At 36.5% G+C, this 12,001-nt stretch overlaps 1 protein-coding gene across 1 annotated transcript in view; it reads left to right on the top strand.

The window, feature by feature from the left end:
• The window catches only part of PHKA2 (phosphorylase kinase regulatory subunit alpha 2), a 109,190-nt gene that overhangs the window by 53,216 nt on the left and 43,973 nt on the right, over nt 1–12,001 (top strand). Inside the window, exons 15-17 of the mRNA XM_015825295.1 lie at nt 2,275–2,409; nt 4,012–4,121; nt 5,622–5,766. Of these exons, the coding sequence (XP_015680781.1) occupies nt 2,275–2,409; nt 4,012–4,121; nt 5,622–5,766 (390 nt within the window). The remainder of the gene's footprint in view (nt 1–2,274; nt 2,410–4,011; nt 4,122–5,621; nt 5,767–12,001) is intronic.

Raw genomic sequence — 12,001 nt, 5'->3', positions numbered from 1 at the left:
AACATTTCATCAGATAACATCTTGTAATAAATTGCTGTTAATCCATCTGTGCCTGGGGCTTTACCAACTTTTAGCTGCTTAATTGCCCCTTTAATTTCATCAGAAGTTATTAAACAATTCATTTTTTCCCTCTGACAATTCGATAATCTAGGAAAATGTGAATGTTGTAGGTAATTCTCTATTTCTGAAGACTTTATATCTTCAGAAGCATATAATTTTGAGTAAAAATCCAAAAAACTTCTTTTAATTAATTTTTGTTGATATGTCAGTTTTCCTTTATAATCTATTTTTTCTATAATTCTTGATTTCTACCAGGTTTATTTGCATTACAAAATGTATTATATTTCATATAACGCAAATTAATTGCAGTCTGATCCACCATCAACATATTGAATTGCTCCCTGAGCAAAGCTATAGAAACTTTTAAATTATTGTCCAGTGGATTCAAAATAAAGGGCTTTTCTTTTAATTTAATTTCCTCTTCTAACTGATTATGTTTTTGCATTTGTTTATGCCTATAAACATTATTCATATGAATCAGGGCACCTCTCATGTATGCTTTACTTGCATCCCAAACCATTGAAATCGAGGTGTCTTTATACATATTCAATAAAAAAAATTCTTTCATTTGATCTTTACATTTTTGCACATTTCCCTCATATCTAAATAAATTTTCATTTAATCTCCAAGTCCTTTTACTCCCATCTCCAACCCATAATTCCATCCATACCGGACTATGATCTGATAATGTTCTAGGAAAGATCTTAATATTCTTCACCCTAGAAAAGAAATCATTTGTTATTTAAAAAAATCAATTCTAGAATGAGATTGATGTCTGTCCGAGAAAAAAGTAAAGTCTCTTTCTTCTATGTTTCGTTCTCTCCAAATGTCTCTTAATTCCAGATCATCCTTCAAATCAAAAAAAGTTTTAGGCAATATAGAATAACTTGAAGCTTTAAAAGAACCTTTCTCATCTTTACTAGAGTCTAACACTCCATTCTAATCCCCCATCATAATAACTGATTTGTAATCCAGTTGATTTATTTTTTGATGTATCAACTTATAAAACTGTTTCTGTTGTTGATTTGGACCATATAATCCAATAATAAGACATCTTCTGTCATTCAAAACTAGTTCAATAAACACATATCTACCATCCGGATCAGAATCTATCAATTTAGGCATAAAATCTTGTCTCACATAAATAACTACCCCGCATTTTTTCTGCGGAGCAGATGCTATAAATTGTGTACCCAGCCGTAAATTAATCAAATACTTTTGATCCTTTGTAGAAATATGAGTTTCTTGCAAGCACACAACATCATTCTTGTGTTGTTTCAGATAATGAAAAATCTTCTTTCTTTTCTGTGGTGAATTCAAGCCATTAACATTCCATGTCAGAAACTTTGCCATTTTTAGTGGCAGAGAGCCTCTGGAACACTCCTTGAAGATCAGCTGTCACTGATCTCTTCGGTCTTGCACCTCCCACTGGCTTCGAATCTTGATAGACTATAGAAACAGTTTCAACTTTTTGCTGTTCTTTTTCCTTATGTCTGTGGGCTGTACGGGTCAATCAGACTGTTTTGATGCATAGCAGAGTCAGGGTTATAGGACCAAGATATAGTCACAACCACTCAGTCACAACTTTTCCCATTTGTATGTGGGTGCAGTGCCGACGCACAGACAAAAGGATCAGGGCTTCATTCAGTTGTGCAATGGAACTGCCATCTGGGGGCTTTTTAAGCCCACTTCTCCAGATGTTCCTATTGCATCATTTTTAATACCTATGTATTCCAAAATTTTGGAAAAGGTAAAGTGCTGTATAGGATTGTGCTTTGTGAAGCCCCTCTCCTTGAAACATTAAAGTAGCTGTATTCTTGGATCTTTACACAACTTTGCCAAAAGGTATCCCTGACTGTCTATGCCTGCAGGTGTCTATTTGCATTGCTGGCTGTGCTAGAAGTGATGTTATCTGGGTACGCACATGCATGTGTAAAGAACCAGGGAATCTTTACAGTAGCTAACATATTGAGAAAGGATGCTGTTTCTATTCTAATAAGCTTTATAATAAGACCATTTGGAATGCTTAGTACAAACCTAGTAAAGTGTCATTCTAATAGGCAATCGTTTCCATTTATTTGTACTAGTCCAACGCTAGTCCAGTGAAAAAGTCTTATTTTTTACTGAAGATCCTCTTTGATTATGCTCTATTCACAGAAAAATAAAAGTAATTGTCATCTTTGATTGTGGTTCTTCATTTTGTTTTCTGAATAGTAAACGTTCTAGCAGAAACAAATGAAATTAAGAAACTCTTACGACATCATGGAATTAATGTACAAAGCATTGCTGACCTGAGTCCCACCAGAGTGCAGCCATCTCGGATTCTGAGTAATCTTTATGCTAAGCTTGGTAGGTGCTATTAAAAAAACAACTGAGTAATTTTATTGGACTTTTCCAGCATTGCACCACTAAGACATTTTTAATAAATTTTAATTATTGTTTTTCAGTTAGCTATTTTAAAAAATACTGACAGATAGTATTGGTTTATAAAGTGCAGTTTTTGATATAAGAAGCACAATTGCATGTTTTTAGGACTTCAAAACTGAATTGTACTCTTATATTAAAGGAATTGTTGCATTACCTGTGACAACAAATGTGGGTTTTTTTGTATTGTTATAAAAAGCAGGATTCACCCATCTTGCTAAGCTATGATATGGTTTGTCTGATTTTGGATTGGCACCAATGGTGGGGAAGGAGTGGTCAAACAAGTTTCAGAATGACAAAAGAGACAGTGTGGCATGGCAATGCAAGGCCCGCCTCTTTTCTAGATGCATTGTGATGTCTCTTCTGATCCAATACCTGGATGTTGCTTTATTATTCTTACAAAAGTAGCAACTTCTATGGCTTCTGCTGTTACATTGTATATTTAACAAATTATTAAAACATGCCATGGCTTAACACAAAAATGACCTTCCTGTAGGGTAGATGTCAAGCACCCTTTTATGGCCCCCAAGGCACTTTTGAAATGCATACGGAAAACCTTGTCAGACTGGTTTCTTTTCAGGATTGGAATGTAGTTAAGACACAACTGGGTTGCCTTAACTTCTTAGCACTTACAAAAAATTGTCTATTTTGCCCCAAACTGACTGGAAGTCTCCAATGTGCTTTTTCAAAAGGCAACTGGACTTTGTTTTTTCCTTGAGGAAGATGTTTTGCTTCTCATCCAAGAAGCTTTTGAATCTCCATAAACATACTGAGTGGTAGTTAACAGTTATATTTTTTGAGTTAGGAAATATACACTAATTTCATTTCTAGTCCCCCCAGCAGGTGGCAGCGTCTATGCCACCATGGTTGATTTAAAATGATGAACTGTTGGACTGATTAACATCTGCAGAAGAGACTACTAGGAAATTTGAGAGATATATGCTGGGCTGGACAAACTCTTCTATACTGTTGTCGAGAAAACTGTGTTAGGAGTTGAATCCCAGATGCCTTTATTATATAATCTCATAATTATTCTATACAGTTCAACACTAGGTAATCTCTAGTGGCAGTGTTCATTTCAGTTGACAATTTTGAGCAAGTTGGAGAAATTGTAACAGTGTTTCTCAATCTTCGCAACTTTAAGATGTGTGGATTTCAATTCCTAGAATTCCCTAGCCAACATGCTAGTATTTTGAGAGTTGGAGTTCAAGCAAAGTTTCCAAGGTAGAAAACCAGTGTTGTAGCTTATGGTTTATGTGTGAACCAAGTCACTATTACTTGTAAAATAAATCACAATTAAATCATAGCTTAGCATCCATTTTTTCTAACATATCGCCAGCTGTGAAGGGTACAGCCAAACTTGCTTAAAGTACCAGAATATAGAGATGAAACATTTGAATTGCATAACAATATACAATATACAGAGTCCATCTGTGACAGAGATGGGCAATTCTAAGATGTGAATGTGATAAATACAAGTAGACACCAAATATTAGCTTTGGGATGATTTTTGTTTGCTTCATTTAGGGCGTAACAAGAACATGAAGTTGAGTGGGAGGCCTTATCGGCATATTGGTGTCCTGGGAACATCCAAATTATATATCATAAGAAACCAAATATTTACGTTTACCCCTCAGGTAATTTTGAAAATATCAACAAGAACATTGGCTCCTTCCTACTGCTCTATTCTACTTGCTTTTGGAACTGATATTACAAAGGTTGAACTGATAAAAATCTTTATTTAAGCTGTGTAGAGGAGGACAAAGTAGAAGCACTGAGAAACTTTAACTTCCACTTATAGAATCCTAGCCTTGCCAGTGGCACAAACCTAAAGGGAATAATACATTCATACTGTACCACATATGTTTTGTTGACTGTTCTTGTGCTGCAGGTTAAAAATTACTCGAAAGTTTGTGCAAAAGGCTTAGAAGCATAGCAGTTCCTGGTAATCCTCCTTTCATTTGATGAATAACTTTAATTTTATTTATTAGTACTTATGGTATAATCTGGCCTGACAAGTGATTCTGGTTTGTGCATTAAGTATCAGGTTGTTATCACCATTAATTAGAAAAAATAAAATGCCTGACCATAATTCTTTTACTTCTTTGCCAACTTCTAATGCATAACTGTGATTTTTTGATCATCTTAGAAATTTCATGAAGTGGTTTATATAAAAACAACTAATACAACCATCAGTAACACTAGGCTGAGACAAGTAATCCCATTAAGCTCAAGTAATGTGGGCATACTTCATGCAATCTTGTACTTTACTTCTGGCTTCTAAGTATCTAAAAATCATTATACTGAAATTCTGCAGCAAAATATTTCAGGCCATTTTAGAGATTATTTTAAGTTGAGAAGGTAATGGTTCGTATCATAGATAACTCCTAGTTCCATTCCCGAAATTCTTAAACCCTCATTCACAAGTAGATAGATAGATAGATACCACTTTAGTAGGCACATTAATGGGGACATGAATGGAGTCCTCAACCGAGTGTCCCAGGGCAATGGTGATGTCACCGACTAATCCTTTCAACCCGAAAATGCCTTAGGTGCTTCCGACACGAATGCGAGCGATCCTCAAAACTAAACTGATAATTTTGGAATCATGCCTTCCAGTTTCCTGCATCCAGCCAGAAGTAGTGCATATGTAGCTCAAATGTTTCTCAGTCCTAGCTTGAGATTTACCTAGAAGTAGGAAGATTTTGAGGGATTCTGGTCCCAAATTCTAGTCCTTGTAGATTACTATTAGACTATAATCCAAATGTTGAACTTACAGAATAACAGAGTTGGAAGGGAACTTGAAGGTCTTCTAATCCAATTATTGATCTTATTGTTGTGGTAACTGTAGTATCAAAAGCATTTTCAGGGAGAATTCCCTATAAAATGCAATGGACCAAGTGGGAAATTAACAAACGTTGAATGCTTATAATTAGGCCATTGATGTTTAACTAAGCATCAGTCCCGGTCTGAATTGATGAAAGCTGTGATACAGACCTTACATATTATAGTCATATAAGTCTGATGCTAATATGTACTCTGTCCAGCAGTGTTGGGAATAGTAATCCAACACATCTGGAAGACATCAGATTTGGGATTCCAACTCTAAATGCATAATGCTTTGAATTTCCTTATAGTTTACGGATCAGCATCACTTCTACTTGGCTTTAGACAATCGGATGATTGTGGAGATGCTACGAACTGAGTTGGCTTATCTAACTTCCTGTTGGAGAATGACTGGAAGACCAATTCTTACTTTCCCAATCACCAGTACAATGCTTGGTCAGTAAGAAAACTTGTTTGGTATTTTTATAAATGTTTAAGCTCATATAATATGGAATATTAGCATTTTGATTTCAAGCAACGTTCCCTACTTGATACCAACATGAAGACACAAAGTAACAAATTAGTATGTTTGGAAATATTGGTTTACTATTGAAAATACATATAAAATATATATGTATATATCTATATCTATATATGTGTGTGTGTATCTATCTATCTATCTATCTATCTATCTATCTATCTTTCTATTCTATTCTATTCTATTCTATTCTATTCTATTCTATTCTATTCTATTCTATTCTATTCTATTCTATCTACAGATTCTCCATAAAGGTACAATATAGTTTGTACTTGAGTTACAGAAGACAGATTCCAATTGAACATTAGAAAAAGTGCCCCAACAATAACAATTGTTCAACAGTAGAACCAATTAGGCATGGTTATGGCAGATTTCCCTTCACTGGTTGTGTTCAAGTAGAGTTAGAAAGCCATTGTAAAAATGTATAATTGGATTACTGTACTGTGTAAGGAAGGACCCAAGTGTCCCTTCCAATATTTCAATTCTATGATTTCAATTCCCTTTGCATACACTAAACATAGTACTGGAAATACAGCCAGGTTTGTTTGTTAGTTTGTTAGCTGATTTGTTTTTATGGCTGCCTATCTTAGTTAATGATTCTGAGTGGCTTGCAATTCAAAAAATACATTACAGCTGAAAATCTTAGAAACATTTTAAAACAATAAAAATACTAAAACCAGTAAAAACACTTTTGTTATTGTTAGTTGTGAAGTTGTGTCCGACCCATCACGACCCCATGGACAACGTTCCTCCAGGCCTTCCTGTCCTCTACCATCTTCTGGAGTCCATTTAAGCTCACGCCTACTGCTTCAGTGACTCCATCCAGCCCCCTCATTCTCTGTCATCCCCTTCTTCTATTGCCCTCAATCTTTCCCAGCATTAGACTCTTCTCCAGTGAGTCCTTCCTTCTCATTAAGTGGCCAAAGTACTTGAGTTTCAACTTCAGGATCTGGCCTTCTAAAGAGCAGTCAGGGTTTATCTCCTCTAGGACTGACCGGTTTGATTGCCTTGCAGTCCAGGGGACTCGCAGGAGTCTTCTCCAGCACCATAGTTCAAAGGCCTCAATTCTTTTTCATTCAGCCTTTCTTATGGTCCAACTTTCACAGCCATACATTGCAACTGGGAAAACCATGGCCTTGACTATACGTACTTTTGTTGGCAGGGTGATATCTCTGCTTTTTAGTATGCTGTCTAGATTTGCCATAACTTTTCTCCCCAGGAACAAGCGTCTTTTAATTTCTTGGCTGCAGTCCCCACCTGTGGTGATCTTGGAGCCCAGGAAGATAAAATCTGTCACTACCTCCATTTCTTCCCCATCTATTTGCCAGGAATTGAGAGGGTCAGATGTCATGATTTTGGGTTTCTTAATGTTGAGTTTCAAGCCAACATTTGCACTCTCCTTCACCCACATCAAGAGGCTCTTTAGTTCCTATTCACTTTCTGCCATTAGAGTGGGTATCATCTGCATATCTTAGGTTGTTGATATTTCTCCCGGCAATCTTAATTCCAACTTTTGATTCATCTAGCCCTGCCTTTCTCATGATGTGCTCTGCATATTAGTTAAATAGGCAGGGCGACAGAATACAGCCTTGCCAGACTCCTTTCCCAATTTTGAACCAATCAGTGGTTCCGTGTCCAGTTCTCACTGTTGCTTCTTGACCCGCATATAGGTTTCTCAAGAGACAAATAAGATGGTCTGGTACTCCCATCTCTTTAAGAACTTGCCACAATTTGTTGTGATCCACACAGTCAAGGGCTTTAGCATAGTCAATGAAGCAGAAGTAGATGTTTTTCTGGAACTCCCTAGCTTTCTCCATGATCCAGCGTATGTTGGCAGTTTGTTCTGTAGTTCCTCTGCCTCTTCGAAATCCTCCCTGTACTTCTGTAAGTTCTCGATCCACATACTTCTGGAGTCTAGCTTGTAGGATTTTAAGCATAACTTTACTTGCATGTGAAATGAGTGCAATGGTGCGATAGTTTGAACATTCTTTGGCATTACCTTTCTTTGGAATTGGAATGTAAACTGACCTTTTCCAATTCCGTGGTCACTGTTGAGTTTTCCAAATTTGCTGGCAAATTGAGTGTACCACCTTTACTGCATCGTCTTTTAAGATTTTGAATAGCTCAGCTGGAATACTGTCACTTCCACTAGCTGTGTTGTTGTTCAGCTTTCCTAAAGCCCATTTCACTTCACCTTCTAGGATGTCTGGCTCGAGGTCAGTGACCACCCCATCGTGGTTATCAGGGACTCTAAGCTCATTCTTGTATAGTTCTTCTGTGTAATTTTGCCACCTCTTCTTAATCTCTTCTGCCTCTGTTAGGTCCCTGCCATTTTGGTCCTTTATCATGCCCATCTTTGCATGAAACGTTCCCTTCATATCTCCAATTTTCTTGAAGAGATCTCTGGTTCTCCCTATTCTATTGTTTTCTTCTATTTCTTTGCACTGTTNGGCATTCTTATCTCTTCTAGCTATTCTCTGGAATTCTGCATTCAATTGGGTGTATCTTTCTCTTTCTCCCTTGCCTTTCGCTTCCCTTCTTTCCTCAGCTATTTGCAAAGCTTCCTCAGACAGCCATTTTGCTTTCTTGCATTTCTTTTTCTTTGGGATGGTTTTAGTTGCTACCTCTTGTACAATGTTGTGAACCTCCATCCATAGTTCTTCAGGCACTCTGTCTATCAGATCTAATTCCTTAAATCTATTTGTCACCTCTACTGTATGTTCATCAGGGATATGATTTAGTTCATACCTGAGTGGCCTAGTGTTTTTCCCTACTTTCTTTAATTTAAGCCTAAATTTTGCAATGAGAAGCTCATGATCTGAGCCACAGTCAGCTCCTGGTCTTGTTTTTTACTGACTATATAGAGCTTCTCCATCTTTGGCTGCAGAGCACATAGTCAATCTGATTTCTGTGTTGACCGTCTGGTGATGTCCAGGTGTAGAGCCATCTCTTGGGTTGTTGGAAAAGAGTGTTTGCTATGACCATCGTATTCTCTTGACAAAATTCTATCAGCCTGTGCCCTGCTTCATTTTGTACTCCAAGGCCAAACTTGCCTGTTATTCAGGTTATTTTTTGGCTTCCTACTTTAGCATTCCAATCCCCCATGATGATAAGGACATCATTTTTTGGTGTTAATTCTATAAGGTGCTGTAGGGCTTCATAGAACCGGTCAATTTCATCCTCTTCAGCACCAGTGGTTGGGGCATAGACTTAGACTACTGTGATATTGAATGGTTTGCCTTGGATTCGCACTGAGGTCATTCTGTCATTTTGGGGATTGTATCCCAGTATTGTTTTTCCTACTCTTTTATTGACTATGAAGGCTACTCTATTTCTTCTGAGGGATTTTTGCCCGCAATAGTATACCTGATGGTCCTCTGAATTAAATTCACCCATTCCTGTCCATTTTAGTTTGCTGATTCCTAAGATGTCGATGTTCAGTCTTGTTATCTCTTGTTTGACCACGTCCAGCTTGCTTTGATTCATGGATCTTACATTCCAGGTTCCTATGAAGAAAAGATTTTTACAGCATTGGACTTTCCTTTCACCACCAGATGCATCCACAGCTGAGCGTCCTTTCGGCTTTGGCCCAGTCGCTTCACTCTTTCTGGTGCTACTAGTACTAGCCCTCTGCTCTTCCCCAGTGGCATATTGGACACCTTCCGACCTGAGGGGCTCATCTTCCAGCATCATATCTTTTTGCCTTTTGGTACTGTCCATGGGGTTTTCATGGCAAAGATACTGGAGTGGGTTGCCATTTCCTTCTTCAGTGGATCATATTTTGTCAGAACTCTCTGCTATGACCTGTCCATCTTGGATGGCCCTGCACAGCATAGCTCATAGCTTCATTGAGTTACGCAAGCCCCTTCGCCACAACAAGGCAGTAATCCATGAAGGGGTCATTTAGGATAGTCCTGTGTAAAGTGACTTATTGTCAACTTGACAAAGTACAGGGAAAACAGGATTTTCTTCATCAAAGCAAAGAATAAATATGATTTGCTTCAATAAAGCCCTTTTGTTGCCTTAAAATATTCTCTTCTCTCTTACCTTGGGTATTGGAAAAGTTAGAAAAAGTGTTTGCACATTTACTAAGGGATTTTAAAGGGGTTTTAATCACTTTTAATCGGATCAGATTTAAATATTTCTTTTTAATTAATTTTAAATGTGTACTGTATTTTTGTATTTTATCTGATTGTTAGCCGCCCTGAGTCCGTAAGGAGAAGGGCGGGATATAAATGTAATAAATAATAATAATAATAATAATAATAATAATAATAATAATACTGATTTCACACCATAACTTTGGATTTCAACAAGGCTAGAAGAGAGAGCTGAAGGTTTTCTCAGATGCATTGACTGTTGTGTGCTAGAGGAAAATGTAGGAAGAGATGCTGATCTCCTTGCATGTCCTTTAGTGTTCTCCAGCAATGCTCATCAAAGCCAGATGAGGCTTCTATGTGGGTGATGTGCATGTGCAAAAACCTTCTTTGGTTTTCCCCAGGAGACTTCTGCAATTCTTTGAAGGGTGCTTTGTTTTAACAAAGATATCAGGACAAAGATATTCCTTTCACAACATGATCTCCTTATTCCTAAGAGCAAAGGGAAATCATATTGCTTTAGTTTACAGCCCTGTTCAGCATCTTTGGCGTTTGGGAAAGGCAGCATATTTCACAAGATAATTTAATACATGCTATGTAAAGAAATATTTATCTTTTAAATCATCTACTAGTTTTTTTCATTGGGCAGCTTCTTGTTCCAGTATTATGAATGATGTAGAAAAATGTCACCATTTTCTTATAATGCATAATTTTATAATATCTCCTTATAAGAATCTTTTCTCTAAACTAGGTGTTGCTCCCTGATTATCTTGATTGCCTTCTGCACCTTCTCCATTTCAACAATATTCCTTTTGATAACCAGAAACATATTATCAAATGTCTGGTGGCACCATTTCCAATTTGTATATGATCATTGTATTATCAGTTGATTTTTGAATGACACCAGCATGGTTTTTGTCTTCTTTAAAGCACACTGTGTAAATGATTTTATCAAACTATCTGTGGTGAACCCAAGACTCGTTTCTTGGTTGGATATGCAGTATAGGATTTGAATAATTTTTGCAGTGAGTTATGAAATACATGACAATCACAAATTTACTCAAAAACCAAATGAAACTTCTTAGTTCCATATTTCTTCTCAATATAATCTATCCATCTTCTCCAAACCAATATATATCTTTCTTGTGAATAATCCTTCACATAGGCTGAAATCTTAGCCATTTCTGCTAAGTTTGAAACTTTAAATGCCCAATCTTCCATAGTGGGCAAACGATCCGTTTTCCAACATTGAGCTATCAATAACCTCACAGCAGTTATCAAATTCAACATCAATTCCATTTCTTTTTTATCCAAATTTTCCATAATACCCAACAAAAATAGCTGAGGCTTAAACTTTATCATTTTCTTAAAGACATTTTGAATGTTCCACCAAATCTTTATCCAAAATGCTTTAACCACCCTACAAGTCCACCACACATGAAAATAAGTTGCATCTAAATTTCCACATCTCCAACACTTAGGTTGTAAATTAGAATACATACGAGACAATTTTTGAGGGTCCAAATGCCACCTATAAAACATTTTATAAAAAATTTCTCTTAAATTCTGTGCTTGAGTAAATTTTACATTCCTAATCCAAATTGTCTCCCATGTCTCCAGTAAGATCGGCTCTTCTATATTTTGAGCCCATTTTATCATACAATCCTTCACCAGTTCTGTTTCCGAATCCAATTCAACCAATACACCATAAATTCTTTTTATATGAGCTTGAGATTGATCTCTAATCTGTTTAATCAAATTTACATCCTGTACTGTAATACCAAGTTTTTTTTTTGTTTTTTTTTTTTCATAAATTTTTTTTATTATTTTCAACATGAAAAAGAAAGCAATCACAAGTACATCACAATTAATGAAAACCCCTCCCCACCCCCCACCCGGACTTCCCAAACCAAATCCCAGGATATTATTCATCTAAAAGTAACCTTATATTAATACCCCTAACTCCACAAAGTATAATTCTACATAAATAGGTGGAATATATATATATAAAAAATTTTTTTTATCTAAAAACCTAACCTATATTCCACCATTCTAT

This window comes from Protobothrops mucrosquamatus, unplaced genomic scaffold (assembly GCF_001527695.2).
Source record: "Protobothrops mucrosquamatus isolate PMUCROS unplaced genomic scaffold, P.Mucros_1.0 scaffold_198, whole genome shotgun sequence".
In the NCBI taxonomy this organism is placed as follows: Eukaryota; Metazoa; Chordata; class Lepidosauria; order Squamata; family Viperidae; genus Protobothrops; species Protobothrops mucrosquamatus.
Note: the sequence above shows the minus strand (reverse complement) of the source record. Positions and strands in the feature narration are given on the sequence as shown.